At 37.1% G+C, this 23348-nt stretch overlaps 1 protein-coding gene across 2 annotated transcripts in view; it reads right to left on the bottom strand.

Annotated features, from left to right (window-relative positions):
• Positions 1 to 23348, bottom strand: part of LOC122799515 (TRIO and F-actin binding protein) — a 3126988-nt gene that overhangs the window by 2028033 nt on the left and 1075607 nt on the right. For both annotated transcript variants that reach the window (XM_044068636.1, XM_044068645.1), the window contains exon 13: positions 2411 to 2494. In XM_044068636.1, coding sequence (XP_043924571.1) covers positions 2411 to 2494 — 84 coding nt within the window. The remainder of the gene's footprint in view (positions 1 to 2410; positions 2495 to 23348) is intronic.

The raw sequence follows: 23348 nt of genomic DNA, 5'->3' as shown, positions 1-23348 counted from the left end.
TGCATCCTGAACACGAGACTTTTTATTCTTTCTGGAAGAGAGAGAAGTCAGTCGGCAGAAGAACAGACTGGCTGCAAGGAAGTTGCCTGCTTGATACAAAAAAGGCATTAATCAGGATTAAAGTCCCTTCACAAACAGCCTACTTATGTTAAACTGAGACACCAGAAAAATGCTGTGCAAGTCATCCTCTTAGGGTGATGGAGTTGGGGAAATGAAAGCAACTAAGTCAACTTTTGTTTTCTTTTTTTGCAGCATTTTTGTCTCCTCACAGCTGTCCATGAGCTACTCCCAGAGCCTCTCTTTGTCCACTGGGTCTACCAAACCTGACTAGACTCTCCCAGACTAACTCTTACCAATGTTCAGGGCCACTGAGAAAATGAAGGTTTCCCTGGGCAGCATCATAATGTTGCAGAGGATTCTTTTTTCTCCTAAAGATCCATGCCTTATAGATGCCTGCCCTATGCCAGGAAAAGGCAGGCAATGGGCTACATTGGCATATTATCCTTTCCTCACATGTGACTCAGCCATAATTCTGCCTGCCTGTGGACAACAGCCCTCATAACCCTGGATTCCACTGCAGATCACTTATGAAAGTGAATTTGAGCACATGCCCACCCCACCTAGGATGTTCCCACCAAAACTCTGAGCCTACACTGTGAAGCACCTGAGCTGGTAATCAAACTCAGGTTGCCTCAGCCATAGTCAGAGTTTTATCCCTCTATATCACCAATGCAGGCTGAAAGCAATTAAGCCAATGGATGTGGTAAGGCAGGATTGTGCCAACATGGTAGTGGTAGTTTTTGAGGTGAAGGTATGACCTTCCTTGATCCCAGAGTTAGGGAAGATCTCCATATCAGTTAACAACCTCTCCATCAGGGCAAGTAACATGAATCTGAGGGCAGCAAGCCTTGTCTCCCATTTAGAACACCCAGTCTAGCAGCTAGACAGGAGTGTATTTGAGGCTTGGTTAACACAGTGCACCTACTGGGACCATGGAGATATCCGCCTTAAGGTCCTGAGACAACTCACTTCAGTCAACTAAAAGATGACATACAGCACCAGTCCTCTTGAGAGCAAAAGCAGCACAGTGAGGGTGCCTGCAGACTCTGAAGACAATTACAACAAAGGTTGGATCAAGAAGAGGAACACCAACACATGTAGACAATCAGTTAGCCAATGCCTGCCCAGACATAGGAACAAACAAACTCTCATGCTTCATATAACCTCCATAAAGGAGACCACATCCTATAATAAGCAAGCAGAACTCAGGGACTTTGAAGCTTCAGCTGTCTCAGAAATGAAGACCCCCCCACTCCTGGATCCCCCAAAGGAAGCCCCCAATTCCAGGATCTAGCTCTCACCAGGACTTGTGACAATGTGAATATGGATGTGAGACACAGATTTACAGGTAGTCTAGCCAGACAATGGCCATCTGTGATCCTGACTACTAAATTTGCTCATAAGGAGGACAGGTCTTCACCAGATTAGAAGCTAGCATTCAGAAGAGGTCTTTGTGGGCTTACAGGTAAAGTACTGCAACTATTACAGAAGATCCCATAAACAACCAAACAAGTGTATGACCTCTTGTGCCTGGTGCATTAAACCTAGACAGGGCATACCATGTGACCACACCTCTATCTGGACCAAACAGTCCAGACAGGATGAGGAGGAGGCCCAAGGAGAACTGCACAGTCTCTGCAGTCAGATGATTCTGGGGGCAGAACCTCATGATTATGATGGGTAGACAGAGGACCAAGATAGTCAGGTAGAGAAGGGGACACAAACATCCTACAAAGCAGCCGCCAGACCTTAAGTTCTTTACAGAAATATTAACCTAATCAGAATTGAACCCCTGTTAGCCAGGGATGATAACCAACCCATAGACGAGAGACCTTAGAAAACACAAGCCTTATAAGAGGCAAAACCCCCAACAAATCCTCTAAGCAGAATCTCAGACAAAACTCTGATCTTTATGCCAGACATTGACATGGACCCTCCCACTGGACTCCCAGTGAACCTACTTCATCTATTCATTTCAAATTTAAAAATGCAACAGAAAAGAAAATGGAGTGTGTAAATGCAACAATGTTTTGCTTGTAACAAGAAGTGACAGGTGCTTGGGATAAGCACATTTATGTAGCTCACACATTATGTCATGTTATGTGCACCATCCTGCATGTGTCCACCCCGAACATGGGAACTTCAGGAAGAAATACATGAAAGTTGAATGGTACAGAGGACTACCACAGGGCCCATCAATAGAGTATTTGGTGTTAGATCATGATTTTTCTGTGCAACAAATGGCAGAGAACATCAAGCTTAGTACAAATGGGCACATTAAAGTGGCAGTCGGGTATATGATTATGTGCAGAAACCTCCATGCTCTGCTTTAGAAGATCACAAGACTCACCGTCTCACTTTTACTTGTTGGACGTAAGTAAACCTCTTCACTTCTCCAGTCTCTTTCTGGCTGTCTTGTGGCCTTTCCTCTCTCCTGCAATGAATTATAAGAAATAAACACTGTACACTTTCAACTCTATTTTAAGAACATCCTAAATATACATGGCATGATGTACAGAAATGTCAGTAAGCAAAATACTTTACATCCTAGTATTCACCATTTACTTAAAAACACAATAGTGCCATGTGGTACTACACTTTACATTTACAGAAGAATAGCCTGTAATCCTGCAGAGAATATTGAAAATGCAGTTATATTCAGCTACTGCAACCTAACACAGAGGTCCTGTGACTTACTCAGGCATTGGAAGTGAAACTTAGCTGGCCTGTGAGAACCATCATTATACTATAACATGTTTATGCATCAGATCAGCTATCTAGCCACTCCTGTAAAAGTACCACGTATGGAATGTGCCCAGACTCAGAAAAGAAATCTTTTTTAAATAATGAAACTAATACTTTTTTAAGAGTTTTATAAATGTTTTGATACCTGAGAAGGAATGATAGTATTCAACAATCCTTAATCTGTACAACAACAAGGTTTCAAAATGCATCTACCTCATGTAAAACAATGTTCTTCGCTGTTCTACCACATGCACATACACACACACACACGAGTGCGCGTGTGCTCATGCATGAGCATGTGTGTGTGTGTGTGTGTGTGTGTGTGTGTGTGTGTGTGTCTGTCTGCGTGCATAAAACAACAGATATTGAACATCACCTTTCTCCTTTAAGTTAGCCCCCTTTCCCAAACTTATTTATACCAACTCAGAAGAGACTGCCTTAAATTAGAGAAAAGGGAATAAATCTTGGACTTAGTTTATGTAAGTCCTGATTTCCGGTCATTCAGTCTCTACATTCTGGTATGTCTGTATAAGTGTGTGCATTCTTGTGTATGGGTGGGGTGGGTGTGCACTTGTGAGTGGGTGCGGGTTACAGCAAACAGTGAGTGAGTGTGTGAGTGTGGGTGCATGGTGTGTGTTAAAGCAAACAGACAACCCAATTTCTCTCTCTCAGGTTCTTTCAGCACAGAACATAACATTTCTACAGATAGGCGAAGATTTCTGGCAGCATTGAGCTTACTGTTCACTTTTTTAATATATTCTGCTTTCAACAAGCGTTGATCAGTGCAGGAATTAACTGTGACATTTAGCTCACAGTATGGATAAATCTATGAGGTTCAAAGAAACTTTTACATGTACTCACAACATATTAAATACTACACTCTGCATCCTCTAACACAATCTAAACAAAAAAATCTGAAAGACAGACAAGGAGTTATGGAAACATCAGTATACACAGAAAAATTTAGGACTCACACTGCCATATTTTAAAATCCAACAACAAACTTTCAATTTGTTTAATTTTTAAGTCCACAACAGACAAGTGCTACTTTTTAGACATTGGTTGTGGGCAACAATTAAATGATTTGATCATAACATGTAGAGCCTGCAAGTAGAGATTTAGGGAATCATGTCTCAGACTAGAAGATAGTTTGTTACTACAACCTCATAGCCTTAATCCTCCATGTTGCATTACCAGACTACTCCTATACTTTTTGGTGTTGGGACAAACCCTCTGCACTTGAAAACATGCAGTCAAGCTGATGTCTTTAGATGTGCATTTTGAAAAGATTGACCAAACTAGTTAAGCTTTCAAGACACTTGGAGATTATTCTTCTGAACATCTAAACTGCAGAAACACAACTGAAAGCCACAGACTGATTACAGTCTAAACTGCAGCATGCAAAAGCATTGAAAGAAAGCTAACAATGTCACAAAATTGTCACAAAACAAGTGGAAATCATTTTGTTGCAGACATTTCCCAGCAAAGGAAGCAATTGCATACTTAATAATCTGCCCTCTCCCATTATGTAAAAGGAAAAAAAAAAGCATTGTTTAACATTTTCTATGGGGACTCCATAGTGAATATAAAATGATCTACCACCAGAGAGTAGATGCCTCCCTCTTAGTAAGGCTGCTTTGCTGCTTTTTTTGTAGTTGATCACAGGATACTGTGCCTTCTCTAAGTTGAATAAATTATTTTATTCCACTGATTTCATGAAAAGTCTTTTTTGTGTCACGGTTTGCAGAATTAACTGTTTCAATCAAGGAATCTGTGACTCAGATTACCTGAAGGGTGTCACACACTGGGTCACCAAGTGTAAGTTCAGAAAAGGGCATAGTAAGAAAGAGTGCATTGACATGGCTATATGACATGGCAAGAGTTTCTTGTGAAGGTACTGTCTACCTCTCTTCTAATTCTTATTGACTACAAACAAAACAATGAGAACATTCTTGTTCTCCCTTCAAAACAATCAAATGTCCCTCCTCAGGTGCCAACATCAGGCTGGGTTTTATGTTAAGCATGAAAACTGAAGACAACTAACTGCAGAAATTCTCCTCCTGATTAAACTGAGGACCTATCTGTCTGCGTTAATGGTATGTGCTGTGAGATTTTTTACATTCATCTGTGCTATCAAAAGGATTAGGGGTAAGTTACCCAATTCCCTGGCCAAATTCACCTAGTAGTATAAATATCACCAAGGGTGTCCCCTGAAAAGATGCTACTAACCTACTGGCACTAATCTCATCAACAAAGGATATTTAAATTAAAAGTTGTAAATTAAATCCATATCTCTGCCTTCATTTCAAATGTAAAGAAGAAAACAGCATACATGGTGACAGTTTTGAGCCGTGTTTATGGTAAATGGGGGAGAGAGACAAGTAATGGGACACCAGAATGGCTGGGGGGTCATGGTCCATTCCACTGCTAGGGCCCCACCTGACCATGATGCAGCTCTGCCTCAAAGAACATGGCTCATATGAAGAGTTATTTGCTAATATCCTGGGACAACCCACAGCATGCAAGTGTCCTTCTTCAGGGGCAGCCTAGCAGCACTGTCTGATTAAGTGACATGGTTAGAGTCATCTAGTAGACCAAAAAGGCTATGGGAATCAAACCTTGGACTATGTGAAGCAATTCACTAACAGTTCATAGCCTTACCATCTTCATTAAGTACTAGACAAACTATTGTAGCCCAACATCCACTTGCTTGCAAAAACAAGCTAAATTATAGTTAAAATATTAAAATTAAACATAGAGTTCACATTGTCACAACTAAATAATAAAACACACTGTCAACGCACAAGGAGATCAAGTATTGTATCCAAAAGAATGTGGCTCATATGATGATGCTCAAGTTTACCACCACCGATTCATTCCTTTACACTGTAACTACTCTGGTATGCAGGAACCAAGCATTTAAACACACACACACACACACACACACACACACACACACACACACACACACACACACACACACACACACACACACACACACACAGACACACACAGACACACACACACACACACACACACACACACGCACACACACACACACACACACACACACACACACACACACACACACACACACACACACACACACACACACACACACACACACACACACACACACACACACATGCTCACATAGACACATGCACACACAGACACACCTTGAATGCTGGATTTCAACAGTGGCTTAATGGCAATCAGCAGTTGCTTATCTTGCTTAGTAAGGGCAGCAAACAGCAAAGTAATGAAGCCCACAAAGAACAAATAATGGAATGGCAGCAACAGTAAAGTTGTTCCCTCAATGGCAGCAGCAATAATGGCAACAATAAGTTAATTCCCAAAATGGCAGCATTGGTGGAAAAAGTACTGTTATTCATTTACAGCCGTAACAACAGCGATAATACCTGCACAGAGGAGCCTACCAGCAGAAGCAACAATAATCTATATGGATGATTCTACAAACAGCAGCAGTAATTCCTGCATGCAATCATGAAATCTGCTTTATACAAACCCCAACACCATCAGCTAATCGCAGAATCTTCATTCAACCGCATTTACACACTTACAATGCTAGTAAGGGCAGCTGATCACCCACAAACTTTGGCTTTACTGTTAAACATACCATACTAAAAGTTTCTCTCTTTGTCTCTCTTTTTCATTGTTTCAATTGAGTGAGCCAGTGAAACAGAGACTTCATGGAAATAGATAGAGGAAATTGGGATGAAAGAGGTGGGTATGGGTACAGCAGCTGAATGGAAATCGGGATGAGGATGTGGGTGACACAGATTTTTTTTTGTAACATTTATGCCCCCCCCAGAGACAGCACTGGGCTCTAGGCAGCTGCCTTGGTCACCTAGTGCTGGATGTGACCCTGCCTCTATGGGACCTGATAATATACCTGGCTATTTAATAAACAGTACTAAACACACCCTAGTAGAGCCACTTATTAAACGTTTTAATCTGAGTTTAGCCACTTGCTTTTTCCCTGAAGTTTGGCACACAGCAGTTGCGATGCCACTTGACAAGGGTGGCCCCAACACTGACTTTGGGAATTATAGAGCCATCAGATTTCCGTTTACTTCTTCGACGTTCTGCAGTTTTGCCATTCTCATGCCGACAATGTCAGATTCGACACTGTCGGCTTTCGAGAATTCAGTATAGATACTATATATATATATATATATATATATATATATATATACTCATATATATTAAGTATTTATCAGGCCAATCACTGAATACAATGCTCCCTATGGAATGAACCTCAGTAGACACATCAAACAACTAGAAAGACCCCAGAGGTTCCTAACTAGAATATCACTGGTTTAAAACTATAAGTTAATAACCAGCAAATGCACTGTATGAGGAAAACTAAACACCGGACAGCGAGCGTAAATAAAATCAACTGTTTATTATTAACAAATACAAACGTTTGTATTTGTTAATAATAAACAGTTGATTTTATTTACGCTCGCTGTCCGGTGTTTAGTTTTCCTCATACAGTGCGTTTGCTGGTTATTGGTTTGTGTTCGCATTGGTCCTCAGTTTTTGGATTAAAACTATAAGTTGTCAGAAAAGATTGGAATTCACTATCTTATAGACTCCTTAGGGAAGATTTATGGCTTGCTTCCTCAGCCATTAGAGAGCCAGTGGGGCTGGATCTTCTGTAGCTCCACAAATCAAATAACCCAAAAATATACCAGAACCAGGCATCTGAATGTTTACCAGTAGATAAATAAAACAAGGTGGAGTGATACATCTATTACAAACTGCCTTCTCTACCACTGGTACAAACTCCACTTACAAATTAAGCAGTGTGATCAAATGGGAACATGATGAATGGATGGGTACTCACAAATTCCCCCCTGGCTTAACTGGTTTGACTCTCTTCAACAGTGGAAGTTCAGACTGAGGGTGGGTACTGGCAAGAAGTAAATGGTCCTAAGACGCAGGTGCCTTGTGTTTCCTATTATCCTTCCTGAGAGTGATGCCTTTCACTCTTTGTTATACTGTGATGTATCTACACAACTATAAACATACTTCCTTTGTTTCGACAACTGTCCCAAACATCTTGTCACAGGAAGGGAAGAGAGCTACATATCATGGCAGATAACCATAACTTGCAAAACATAAACTTATGTTCTACGAACTAATTTTTCATTGTTTTTGAAAAAAATATATGGCTAAAAGGTAATAAAGAGATTCTGTTTTTGATGCATATGTGGTGTATCTTTTGGAAGTTCTTTTCTTCACAATTCTTTAAACCCACGAGGCACAAGATGTTTTTGGTGCTATTCCTTTTGGAGTTTCTTTGAGGAGGCACTCCCACCCAGTGGGAGATGTATTTTTGGCTAGCTTTATTAACTTTTTCAAAAATATCATTATCTTTCTGACTGTATTTCATCCTTTTCAGATGCTATGTCTTCAGCCAAGAGAACATCATGTTCCATAAGGGAGTCACAGAGCCTGTGTATGATTAGTTCCTGGTTCAGTGTGCTCATTATCTTCAACATGTGACATATCAGTAGACCCTTCTCTGCCTGCAAAAGTCCATGGATGCAAACATTTCTAGTTATACTAATGCTATGCATTCATTTTTGTCAGCTCAGCAACCACAGTCCAAATTATAAGCTAATTTTTCCAGGTTTCATGGTGCTTATTTTCATCAAATGCATGTGAGATTCTATAGTTGGAAACCATCCTCTTCTAGCAGTGAAACGATGGAACAAACTGGTTAAGATTTAAAACAGCCGGAAAGTAAATGTTTGAATATCCAAGCTGCTCTTCTGAATATCCAGGCTGCACAGACACCACTGAGATTCACACACACACACACACACACACACACACACACACACACACACACACACAGATCACAGTTTAAACTGCAGCAAAAATAAATAAATAAATAAAAAGGCATCGCCAAAAAATGAAAATGTTGCAAAACTGTCACAGGGTAAATGGAAAAATGTACAGCAATAACAGTTCCTTAATTTCATGGTTTTGGTGCACTTTGGTTTTGAGATCTTCAACTCATATATACTGCATCATGCCAAACACAGACTTCCTGTCGGCTATATATCCATCAGATCTAAACTTGAAGATACTTACTGGAACAGAACAGAAGAGATACTGTGGCAACAGTTCCAAAGAAAGGAAGTAACTACAGTTAACACTTTCTCCACACTCTTGCCAGCTTTTTCCCTCCCATGCAAGAATAGAGTATTAGTGCCAATGATGATTTCAATCTGGTTGGAACAGGGGAAAGTTGCCCCTTACAAAGTTGGAAAATGAAAGTGATACGACTTAATCAGAAAGGGAGGCTGTAGTACTTACTACTCAGGGCAGAAAATCATTTTGAAATCCTTATCAGTATATTCACACTTTTAGCATAAGAAATCTGGACAAAATCTCAAATTATGGAGGGACAAAGACCCCAAAATAGGGACATATTTTAAATATTGCTATTATAAACTTATAAAGCTGCTATAATAACAGATTTTGTGCTAGCATGCATTTTCATGAAGGATGTGAAGTCTGAAACTCAATGTATGTCATTAATTAGTGACTTCAGTTATCAGTGATTTGTCAGAAAACCACAAGTTTTATGAGGTAGGACCAAAAATATGAGTTAAAAATCTGGACAGTCTGCAAACATCTGGACAGTGGAGAGGTATGCAGCATAGTTTAATGGGCACTGTGTAATTTAGTAATATTTTTTATATGACAGGATATGATTGTGCCTTCTCACAAATGCTATGTGTGAGAAGATTTAAGTAACATTTATTTATTCATTTGTTTGAATGTTTGTTAATTTATTTAGTTAGTTCATTAGTTAGTTTACTAAACTTTAAGATAAACAAAACAATAGTGCTTTAAAAAGAGTATGGTTGGAATTATCTACTGGGAAGAATTATGCCAGTTTTATTCACAACTACGTGAAAAGTTGCATCAAATATCATTAAGTACCATTTAACTCAGACAAGAGATGAAAACCTGTAAATACATACGTTTGTACTTCATAAAAATGAAGTTAAGGTATTTGCATGGATTACACTCATAACGCTGAATGGCCGAAATGCCATGCTGCATTAAAACAAACATAAAGCCAAAGGTGAAAATGTTGAGGAGACTACAATACAATGAGAACTGGTGTTTTCTCCTTTACTCACTGTAGTGCAATCTCTGACTTGATATACATAATAAGTATGGGGTGCAGGGAGTGCAGAGAGACTGAAGTATGTTTCAATATTTTGTGCTTATTGTAATGCCATTCAGCATTTCGGCTGTTCAGCATTATGAATGTATACCATTTTCATTGTAGGCATTGTAAATATAAAAGTAATACAAACTTATGTAAAATACATTAAATTAAATACTCAGTATCATTAAACTAAAGTGATAAACTGAATTAAATAAAATCGAATGAAGTGTCTGTAAAATCAGAGAAAACAGGTTTAAGCAAGTGTCTGGGGATATCATTTTTAAAAGAAGCACATCAGCAAGAGTGAAGCTTGTGTTACATTTGCTTTTGTCATTAAACATATTCCTTTCAAACAGCTGGGATATGGGGTGGTGCTATATCTTAAAGATTCTTAACATGCATAATACCTTAAGCAGTTACAGACTGATACTATCCTACAAATGTTTAAATTGTCATTTGTAATAAGTGCACTCTTTAAATTCAGTGCTGAACACATTTTAAGGCTGGCATCGTATCCCTAACATATGTTGGTGCTGCACTTTTATTGAAAATATATTTGTAATTTTTTGCCTTAAAGCACACTTTGCATTGATGATGACAAAATAAATCACATGCCATGTGTAGCCATTTATATATTTACATGAAGCATCCCAACTTGAATATTTGTGTACTTGTAGATGGGGTTCTGATTACCATCTAGACGCAACTGGCAGAACTATTTGCTAACAAGTTTTCACCCTTATTAAATAATTGGTCCATTTGTCTACATTTAATTTAAATGATGATAGAGACAACTGTCCTATTTTAACACAAGGTATAGATGAAAAATAATTACGCAACATTAAGCAATATTATCTGGCTGAGCCTGATTGCCTTAATGGGTACTCTATGACAAAAAATATCAATGTCTTTATATTACACTGTACACACTGGTTATTTCAGCATGGACTAGTTCCACATATATGGAAAACAAACGTTGTTATTCCCTTATATAAAGGTGGCAACAATTTATACAATGCAGAGTTGCTGTCCAATTAATCTCACATGTGTTATAGATACGTGTTTTGAAAGAGTGGTTTGTTCCTTAATAACAGAGAACATATTTTCCACACTGGACATCTTTCAGCATGTTTTTTTTCTCATGTTAGATCACATTTGACTAACTTATTAAGTTTCTGTCAAAATGTATGGGAGTCAGTGGATGTAAGCCTATCAATAGATGTAATCTATATGGATATATCCAAGGCATTTGACTCCATGCCACGTGGAGAATTTTTATCTACTCTTTACAAACTGGGTATAAATCAATATGTAATTAGGTGTATTGGAATTGGTTGATTACGACTTCCTTCAAGTTATTTCTGATGATAGGAATGTCATAGCTCGAGTTCCTCAGGTTCAGTGAAAAAGTAATATGTTTTTTATCAGATCAAATGTAATTACATGCACAGTAATGGTAAACTCAAGAAACTACTTTCTTTTAATAGACTGCTAGCTTATTAAACAAAATTAACAGAGTTTAAAGAGTGTGCTTTCTAAAATAAATACATTTCTTAGACTTTAATAAAAATAATGGTGATGTTTCTGATGTAATCTTATTGGATTCGGTCAAATGTTTTTATAAGGCAAAGTCTAACCTTAGTATTGTAACAAGAGAAAGCAGTGGGATAAAGACTTGCTGGAATTGTGAGAAAAGTTAAAAATAAATCTAAAAGTGATGCTCCATATCTGTAATTCTAGCTCCTCATGCACTACCTGCTCTAAAGGCCTGAACCTAATATGTGATATTAACAAAACCTGCTGGAAAGACAGGTTTGTCTCCCAGAGGCTGCTCCGTCTCTGGAATTGACTTCCCATACACATCAAACAGCATGTCACTGACCCTCTTCAAGCATAGCCTTGATGAGTGGATGGGAAACCACAAATTCATCCCAGGGGTTCCACCTGTGTCCCCTCATTGACAGGGGCAACAGGTGCTGACTGAGGTTTCTTTTTGGGGATAAACTCTTGGCTAGGCTTGTAAGGGCCCCAGGGCCATTAGCCTAGTAACCTCCTATGATCCTATGATCAAAATACTAAAATGAGAAAAAGGCTTACTATCAGGGAAAAAATGAATGCTGAGTTTCAGAAGATGCTATAGCTTAAGGTTTTTATTACATCTTATTCTCTTACTGCAAAATGCTTACATATATTAGCTCTTAGAAACAAAATGACAGCAAGAATTACTCACATGAACAGTGCATCTATCCCTGGTAATAATAGGAAATATATGAAAGTGGACGAAATTCTGGACTGTAAAAAAACACTATTAGAAAATGAATACAGAAAATACTATTGTGTATGAATGCACAAAATACTATTGTGTATGAATGCACAAAATAGTATTGTGTATGAATGCACAAAATACTATTGTGTATGAATGCACAAAATACTACTGTGTATGAATGCACAAAATACTATTGTATATGAATGCACAAAATAGTATTGTGTATGAATGCACAAAATAGTATTGTGTATGAATGCACAAAATAGTATTGTGTATGAATGCACAAAATAGCATTGTGTATGAATGCACAAAATAGTATTGTATATGAATGCACAAAATACTATTGTTAATGAATGTACAAAATACTATTGTGTATGAATGCACAAAATAGTATTGTGTATGAATGCACAAAATAGTATTGTGTATGAATGCACAAAATACTATTGTATATGAATGCACAAAATACTATTGTGTATGAATGCACAAAATAGTATTGTGTATGAATGCACAAAATACTATTGTGTATGAATGCACAAAATACTACTGTGTATGAATGCACAAAATACTATTGTATATGAATGCACAAAATAGTATTGTGTATGAATGCACAAAATAGTATTGTGTATGAATGCACAAAATAGTATTGTGTATGAATGCACAAAATAGCATTGTGTATGAATGCACAAAATAGTATTGTATATGAATGCACAAAATACTATTGTTAATGAATGTACAAAATACTATTGTGTATGAATGCACAAAATAGTATTGTGTATGAATGCACAAAATAGTATTGTGTATGAATGCACAAAATACTATTGTATATGAATGCACAAAATACTATTGTGTATGAATGCACAAAATACTATTGTGTATGAATGCACAAAATACTATTGTGTATGAATGCACAAAATACTACTATGTATGAATGGAAAAAGTAAACGAACAAAAATATTTTGGAGCAAATAAGTAAAAGAGATAAAACTGTTTGTGTAACAGAGATAAAGGATCACAACAAATCAGTGAAATAAAGCTCCAGGCAATGACGGCATAATAATTTCTCCTTTACTAAAGCAGTATAAAGTCCTGTTTCAATGTGCTACTTACAGACTCATCCATCCACAACCTTTTTTCCATTTTGTGCACATAAGGTCAGGTTGTCACTTCAGCAGTAAAAATCATCTTAGAGCCACTTTTCATATCGTTGGGTGGCTAGCCCTATGTCATTACTGAATGTTGATTACATTTTCATGTCAATCCTTGCCAATCTACCAAAAATATGTTACCTACATTAACAGTAGAAGATCAAACTGCCTTTATATTAAACAGAAAAAACAGGATAACATAAAAAATAATTACTTTAATTAACTATGCTAATAACTTAGAATTATCAAGACAAAGCCTCCAATTCAGTAAATTGGTCTTATTTAACCAAAGAATTATAAATATACATATATATTTCTAAGTATTTTTATAGCTCTTGCTTTATCAGAATTCATTCTTACATGAAATACTCTTGTTTATTTTATTTGCTCTTGTTCAACCTGTAAAGTCTGAAGTACACTGCCCATTTTCAGTGGAGGCCCACGGAGAAAAGCTCCAAGAAATAATACATGTATAAAACTACAAAGTTTAAACAAGCTCTAAAAAGAGATATACAATACTTAATGGAATTCATTAAAATGGAATCGACATGAAATATCACAAAAAGATACGTTCTGGAAAGTGACATTGGTACACATTAAAGAACATCACAGAGCAAGGAAATTATCAATATAGATAAAACAGTGTCACTAAGCAGTACATAACTCAAACACATGGGAGCTAAAGTAATGTGATATGCCTCTAAATTCATGCTGATATGTAAGATGATAAGAGAACAATAAAGCATACATGTCTCATGGAAGAACTGCAATAAACTCACTTCAGTAAGACATACAAAGCCAATTTAGAAGACATGGTTTATTAAGAAGAGGAAATCTTCTAGTGTTCGGGCATTTTTATCCTGGAGAGTCAGACCATTTGCAGATTCTAGTATGACTTAGATGTAGTTTGAGACAGCTCTAAAATGTGAAGGGGATGTTTATTTGTCTGATGGTGAGTAGAATTCTGTGCCATAGTTTAGCTATGCTTACTGAATATAAGGCATATCCATAGGAGATACCAGATTTTTGCAGTTCTGCTAGGTATTAGTCCTCTGATCAAATGTTCCTTTTGGATTTGTATCATTTCATTGCATTATTAATGGCTGGGGTGTTTGAAGGGTGATGTAATATTTCATCTGCCGTTATTAGCTGTGTATATAATTATAGTGTGGCAGTTCAAGCCAGTCCATGTTCTACAGGAGAATGCAGTGATGAGTTTAGTCTGGGAGATTAGATACAAATTTACTTGTTTTATTATAACATTGTTCAGTCTTGTTCATTAGTACACTCTGAAGATTAGTCAAAACTGTAGATGCTCACAGCAGGCTTGGAAAGAAGAGGGAAGTTGCAGTTACCTTCCTGCTGTGGCCCATAAGATATGGCATGGCTTTGTAAAGTAGCCATAATTTTCTGTGTTTTTTTGTTTGGATAGCAACACTGAAGTTTGATCAAATCTAAGATTGTCATCTAGGATGACACTTGTTAACTTGATATAGGTCACTTGTTCTATTTTAGTGTTAATAGATGAGACTACATTTAATAGAGCGGCAGCTGGTAGAAGATTACGAGAGGTAAATGTGATTCATTTTATTTTTCTGTGATGAAAGAATCATTGGGATTCTTCTAGCTAGGTCTTAACAGAGGTAGAGGGCTTTTGGACAATTATTTGGAACTGGAATAGTGTTGCGGCTGAGAAAACAATAGTTAGAATTCAGTACATAGTATGGATAGTACATGTTTGGCTGCCTTGTACTGACACTTTTAAAGCAATTATATCCACATGGCTTCATAAATTAATAGACATAGAAATAAGAAAAAATATACATCTCATACATACCCAAAAATGAACAACCTACAAGTATTCATTAAGCCCTGGTTTAGACATAGTATTGAAATTAAACATCCATCTGCCTAATGAAAAAATTATTATGGAAGAGCAGCTATTTGATTATATTAGTTATGTGTAAATGTTGCTACTAAGCGTTTAGTGTTCTAAATATTATTATGAGTACTTTTCCGTTATCGGGGCAAAACTTCTAATGCACTCATTATTTGATTAACAGGTGAAACCTGAAAGCAGGTTATTCGCTCTGCAATACATTACCTTTATGGTCATTTCACGTGTATGTGTTAACCTATTGTGTGGAAATCATGTTTAGTGTCCAGCACATTTGATGCATTACGACACATGCACCCTTTTCTGACTGTTTCATGACATTAACTGATGGGAAAGATTATGTACAAGAAAGCACGGCTTGTCTACAGAGTCTTCCTCATTATTTGATGAACGGCTAAAACCTGAAAGCAGATTAGTCCCTCTGCAATACACTACCTTTATTTGGATTTAGGCCTACAGTTTAAACATCAGAGCATAACTTTTGAAGTGTACTCTACTAGGAGTTTTAAATAGTGTACGTTGTTCACAGTTCCATACTACAACGGATGCAAAACATTCATTTCTACATTTTTTAACTGGTATTTACGCTAAATAATACTGAATTGTTTTAATTGTTTAAATAACTGTTTATAAGCACAAAGCAAGGCATTTAATCATTCTTTAAGCTGGCTGAAGTTGCTAATAAGCTGTCAGTAATCGTTCGACACTTTCGGCATTTGTTCCACATTAGAAAAGGTAATGAAGATGGAAGGTTGAGAGTAATGCAGCACAGAGTACTTTTACAAAATGAACAACTGTTTGCTGAAATGAAATGTCCCCCAACTGATACTTTAAAGTGCCAGTGTAGTGCATAAAGTTGTCCTATTGCTGTAATACAGCATGATTTCTGGATTTCAGATTTATGACATACTTCAGGAGTGACACTTGAGCAAAAGGCATTTTCCCCCAGAGTTCATAGACGGCATCCAGTGTCGGTGAAGCAGTTCAAGGCACCCCACCTCTGAAACCCTATCATTAAGATATACAGCTTCAGGGCTAACAGCTGTGCGATCATTGCATGGGCATGTTAGAAGCGTTGACCTGATAACGGAAAATACCTTATTATGTATTAGTCATTACTGTTGCTTTAAATGCTGGAATATTTATTCGGAGCTGTAGAATTGACCTGTATACATTGATGATGCCAGTAGGTGAAACCGTGCTGTTCTTTTAGTTGTTTTCCTGTGACAGAGTGCAGTATTGTGAGCAGTTATTTAACTGAAGATTGAAGTAACCAATAAATATTTGGTTTGGGTTCTTTGAGTGTGGAGTGCTGGATTTTCCTGAAGTTTGGTGGATTTATCAGTTCCATGCACCAAAGTGTACCTTTTAATGCTGGATGCCTATATTTGCTTAGAGTGCTAAACTGTTAAGACATATTAATGGTTTGAGTATATAAACAGTGGATTTGGCAGACGGAAATGATTTACATTCATTTTTACATAACTTAAATGATAAAGACAAATTTACTTGCTTTACAGGCATCACTGTTAATCCAGCAACAACAGGTATAAATACATTTACGATATATGGAGAAAGGGTTTAAAGAACTTACTGAGAACACTAAAAAATTAAGAACTACAATTTGGCATATTAAACTTTTGATGTGGATATAGCACCATGAGGTCTCCCATTCATATGTTGAACCTGGAGTTGGAGTGGAAAACAAATTTTTTCTCCAGAAATGGTGGAAGGTGCAACGGACTGCTTCACAAATGTTTTTAGAGCTCTTAACTTACCACTATAAACAACTGGTTGTACCCATTAACAAAATGTTAGACCAAAAGTTTGAAGGTTTACAGCCGTTTGTTTCAAAAAATGGATATGAAGACATCTGAATGAAATATTTGAAGGAGGTGAATGATTTTGAAGATGAACTGAAGGGCCATAAATTAAAGAAGTACAATAAGAATTTGAAAGATTATCAGAATAATATTACTTATATGTGGAAAGCTGCTAAACATGCCGTTCAGTTTGCTAAGGGGAATAAAAGAAGCGTGAGATAAAAATGTAAAAGGGGGCATTCCATCCTGAAGAATTAATCAAAATTTAGTACTACAGAATCCACTGCTTGGTATTTTTTCATCAAATCAGTTGAATACTGATACAGAGATGGACATTGCTGAAACAACAGATGTGAGTTCCCTATTGATTAAGCGATCTAGAACCAGAAGGGGCCCTTTAGAAGAGCAGGGAGGAAAAATCAAGGAAGGAATAGAAAAAAAATATTCCAGACATTGTTATAAATGATACTGATGAGACTGATGATTTGATTGTTAGTTTATCTTCATGAAATTTATCTAAGAATGAGATTGAACCACTTAATAAAGGTTTGGGGTATGTTCCCTCTTTTTTTTTGTCTCGCAATTTTCTATTGTATCTGATATGAAATGTTTCTGTCATACTTTGAATTTAAAGTATTTTTATAGTCAAAGGCAACATGCAATGAATGTTTCTGAAATTCCCTTTAAGTTTAAAAAGTTTATTTTTCAATCACTATACAACCCAGTGGTCAAGATGTTTGAGCAATGTGTAATGCCTCAATTGCATATGAACCAAAATGATAGTTTTATAAATTATGGTTCATAGGTTCATAGGTGTTTACTAGACTAATGACCCCAAGGGCCTTTTTAAGTCTAGCCATGCATCCCAAATCTCTGACAAGTTCTAATACTCTTGATAAGTGTAAGCATAGGCCTGGGAGATGAACAATTTACAGGTTACCTGTTTGCATTTTAGACATAGGTGCCAAGCCAGGGATTAATTTCCGGTTCCCCATCCAATTGTCCAAGTTGCACTTGAATTGGGTTAGGGAGGAACTCTGCTTCACATGGATGGGGAGCCTGTTCCATAGACAGGGTAGATTCTGGGATATATACCTGTCTCTCCAGCAGGTCCTATTTATATCACCGGCAAGGTTTAAGAATGGGTATTTCTGATACTGTTTGTTTTGTGGATATGCAGGAGGTCCATCAGAGTGGGGTCTGACAATGTCCTGTATATCAGGCATAGATTACCCCTCAAAAGCTTGTAGGAGACAGAATACAGGGATAGGGCCTTGAGACGGTCTGCATAGGACATATTACTCACACCTTGTATTCTTTTAGTGAGGAATATCTGTGGATGTTCCAATTGTTGAAAGTAATTGTTGGTAGTAATTTAGATAAAACAGAAGATAGCTTTAAACTGCTTAGCCAAAAATGAACAAGTGGTGACAGCAAAAGCAGGCAAGGGTGGTGTGATAGTCATTTGGGACTCAGTGGATTATGAAAAAGAAGTTAGGAGGCAATTAAATGATAGTATTTTTTTACTACAGGTCACCCATTACTCCAACAGTTGAGCTGAAATGTTATACTGACAATTTTTTGACAGAGGTTAAAAAAGTGAGGTTATTTCTGAGGATATTTGTCAACAATTAGTAGTGGATAATCAAAGTCACAAAAATTCTACATTTTGCCCAAAATACATAAATCTATTAAAAATTCACCTGGTAGGCCTGTTCTCTCTGGACATGGTTCTTTAACTGAACCTTTACCAGTGTATTTGGAAAGCCAAATGACACCCGTATTGCAATTTGTTAGAGAGCTTATTAAGGATATGACTACTTTTTTGAGGTTGATGAATGATGTACAGGTTTCTAACAATTCACGTTTATATACGGTGGATAAACAGTCCCTATACACTAGTATCCCTCATGAAGGTGGAGTATAAGCAGTTAAATATTGGCTTACCTATTCGGGATTATATTCTGATATACATAATGATTGTTTATTAAGGTTATTGGATTTGGTTTCAGAATACAATGTTTTCTTATGTAAAGATGAATGCTATTTACAAATTAATGAATGGCAATGGGGACAACTTTTGCTCCTATGTGGATCTGTTTAAGGGCTATTTGGAGGTGTGGTCTAATTTATCCAGATGGGAACCCCCTATAAGGAATAGCTAGGGATGTGGTGTCAATATTTGAATGACTGTTGGTGTATTTGGCTGGGTTCCCTGGACCTATGGAAAGATTTTGTGAGTTATTTGAACTCTAATTCTTTTGGCTTAATTTTTGTGGCTAATATAGATTTTTTGGATGTCAATGTTACCAAGCTTATTGATGGTACTATTTCCACAAGTTGATAAAGGAAATATTTTACTAAAAACTCATTGTTAGAGGTGACCAGTTGTCATTCACATCATATTGTAAAAAAATATTCCCAAAACACAGTTTTTCCAGACTTAGATGTATACGTAGTTCAGTGGAAGAATTTGAAGTTGAGGCCATAAAAATGGAGGAAGGTTTATTAAAAGGAAATATGATAATGCTGATGTTAGGTGTGCACAACAATGGGCTTTTGGGGTCTCAGGAGATAAGCTGTTGCAATCGAATTGAGGAAATATAGAGAATGTTAGTTGTCAGTCTGAGTTAAGACTGATCATTACATATGGTACCAATAATTTTAAAATTCATGAGGTGGTCAATAAATATTGGTACCTTTTGAAAACAGATGTATTCTATGATAAATTGACAATTTCTGTCATTCTGGGTTTCGATGGGGAAAAATATTGGAGAACATCTTTCATTGTTTAAAAAAGGTAAATACAACAAATAAGAGATTTAATATATGGCAAGATTTATTGTGGCAATTGTGTTCACTGTAAAGTACTGTCGAAAACCAAGTCATTTATATCTATCATTACATCCAAAGTATTCTCTATTAGACATTTGATTACATATTTCACTGAATGCGTCATTTATGGCCATTTGTCAGTCTGGAGCATTTTATACTGGACAGACCTCAAGGCCGATGAAACAGAGGATTGTGGTCCATTTGAGGTATTTATTTATTTATTTATTGATTGATTGATTGATTGATTTGACATTTGTTGACTGGGTTAGTCTGACTGAGCAGATACCCTTTTTCAGCAGAGACCTGGGGAGAAAAGCTTCAAAAGAAACATACATGATACTATATGACAAGACTAGGTAAGCAAAAAAAGAAGAAATACAGTAAATAATAGATACTAAAATTACACTTACTAAATATAGTAAAAGAATTATCAGGTAAAATCAAACAGTTACAATAATATATTCACAAAGAATTAGGTTCACAAAAGTGTTGTAAGTTTTAGGGTAACATACAATTTCCATTTTGGGTAAGATGTGATGAAATACAGCCTACATTTTAGACACTGGTAACAGAGTTAAAGTCAGGAAAAAAGTGTTGAGGCAAAGAAGAAGAAGAAGATGAAGAAGGGGACAGGAGGATTAAGTAGTATCAGAGCAAGAGCATGTCTAGCAATTTAACAGCTGTTCTTTTAGAGTTTTCTTGAAGCAATTTGGGTTAGAAATAGATCTTACGCTTAGGAGCAGTGAGTGATTGTAGAGGAGTTCGCTGATGTTTTTTGTGATTGTAGATTTCCAGGAGGTGTTGTTCAGAGTTACGGAGTATGTGATTTGGAGTATAGAGGGATATGAGATCAGATAGTACAGGACAGAAGTTGGGTTGTTATAAGTAGGAGTGGGTCAGATATAGTTGAGGAAGAAGGAGTTGATGGTGAAATTCTAGTCACTGTAGGTTTTTTAGAGATATACAGTGGTGACAGTGATAGGGCTGATTTGCTGTGAATCTGGCAATTTTATTTTAAGTGAGTTCAAGTTTGGACAAGAGATTGGCTTGGAGATTAGTAAAGATTGGGGCAGCATATAGTAAGGCTGGGAGTAGATAGGCTTGAGCAAGAGAGAGTTTAGCTTTATTTGAGAGAAATTTTGTATTTCTATATAGCAGACCAAGTTTTTGATGAATCTTTCTGATACAGTTTTGGATATGTAGATCAAATTTTAATTGGTCATATATTATGATGCCTAGTAGTTTTGTGCGTGATTCTACATTAACAGATGTACTGTTTAGGGAGGAGACGGTGAAGGTAGATTTGTGGTGTTGGGAGAGGTTTTGGGAGGAAAAGCAGTATTTTTTTTTTTTTAGGGTTAAGTTGGAGTTGGTTAGATGTAAGCCATTTTTTGACTGAGTAGAGTGAATCTTGGGTAAGGGAGAGGAGGTGGGGGAGATTGCCAGAGGGGGAAATTATAGTTGAGTCATTGGCATATTATATTAAAGAAGAGTGTGAGCATGAGGTGTGAAGATTTTTAATGAATATGTTAAATAGAAGAGGTCCAAGAATGGAGCTTTGGGGAACCCCTGTTTGGGAAGGAAAGAAGGGGGAAAGAGCAGAGAGCCACTTTACAGACTGGAATCTGTTGGAGAGATAGCTAGAGAACCAGGAGACAGCAAAGTTAGAGAGATTAAGGATGGATAGTTTAGACAGAAGTAGGTTCCAGGAGATAGTGTCAAAGGCTTTTGAGATGTCAAGTTATAGACAAGAGACCAATCTGTTGATATCACAAGATCTAGAAATAGTCTGCATATAAGATATTAATAGCGGAGGTACTATGGTTAGGGTGAAAGCCATGTTGAGTGGGTGTAAGGAGATTTCCTTGAAGAAGGTGATCTAGTAGCTGCTTGTGGATGCACTTTTCAAGGATCCTAGACAATGGAGACAAAATGGCTATCAGCATGAAATTAGCGGTGTCAGTAGAGTTATCTCCTTTGTGTAGGGGTATAACACAGAATTTCTTACAGATATCAGAAACTAAGGACTCTTGTATTGATATATTACTTAGTATGGAGATGGGATAAGTGATAGAATTTGCAGCCAGCTTAAGGAAAAGAGGAGGCAGGTTATCAACTGAAGGGGAGCAAGTTTTAAGATGCTGAGAAGTGATCTGATGTAAGCTGCAGGAATGGGCTTAAGAGAGAAGGATGTTGAGTGCATGGTGGGTGAGGGGAAATGGAAGGGTGGCTACTTGTTCCTTTTTGGGGTTTTTCTTGGCTTTAAATTGTAAATATGTTAGAAGTGCTCTTTAAAAAGATCACCTGGAGCATACTTCTGCACATTTTATTTTTGTGGGTATTGGTGTTGTACTAGGTGATGGGCTTCCCACTTTATCTAAACACAGGATTTTGGATCAAAAAGAAAATTTATGGATAGTTAATTTGAGTGCTATGTTTAAACCAAGGTTTAATGAATACTTGTAGATTATTAATTTTTGGGTTTGTATGAGATATATATTTTGTTTTTCTATGTCTATGAATTTGTGACGCCATCTGAATATAAGTGCTTTAAAAGTGTTTATCTAATAAAAAAATTATTATGGAACGGCAGCTATTTGATTATATTAGCTACATGTAAATGTTGTTACTAAGCATTTAGTGTTCTAAATATTATTATATATTAGTGGTTACTCTTGCTTTAAATGCTGGAATATTTATTTAGAACTGTTGAACTGACCTGTATACACTGATGACATCAGTAGGCTAGGCAAAACCAGTCTGTTATTTTAGTTGTTTCAGTGAGGCAGACTGCTGTATTGTGAAGACTAACCTAACATAATTAGGAAAAAACCAAGTTCAAAAAGAGTCAGTCCCTCAGCTCAGGAGGGAGGAAACAACCAGGAACTCTCCACATCCGATCAGGCCAGGGTCCAGGGAAGGGGAGGAGGAAGGGAAAGCAGGCGAAGAAAGCATTATGGGCGAAACATTATGGTAGGTACATAACTAAGTCAATCTCGCCCATTCTGCCGATGGGACCGCTACCTTGTGCACCTGCTGCCCCATGGCTCAATGGAACAGGGGCACGAGAACTGTGGACTCAAAACTGCCCTGTCTCTTGAGGGCTAGAACTATGACTGAATCTGTGGAAAGAGCAAAGGAGTCTAATTGCTAATGAGGCCAATGGCGGTGAGGCACAAGTCTATCCCAAAGGCTGCAGCCTGAGACTCCGGTTGAGTGTGCCCAAAGGCTGCTTAGTTACCGGTTTCAGAGGAGTACACTCTGAGAGAGTACACATAGACTATCCTGGATAAGGTCAATGAAACATAAGATTCTATCCTTGACAAAGGCATAGAGACAATAATTGGTCCGATTT

The sequence above is a fragment of the Protopterus annectens genome, chromosome 1.part0 (genome assembly GCF_019279795.1).
Source record: "Protopterus annectens isolate FY-2018-M chromosome 1.part0, PAN1.0, whole genome shotgun sequence".
Taxonomy (NCBI): Eukaryota; Metazoa; Chordata; order Ceratodontiformes; family Protopteridae; genus Protopterus; species Protopterus annectens.
The sequence above is the reverse complement of the archived record's forward strand: the minus strand, read 5'-3'. Positions and strand labels throughout refer to the sequence as shown.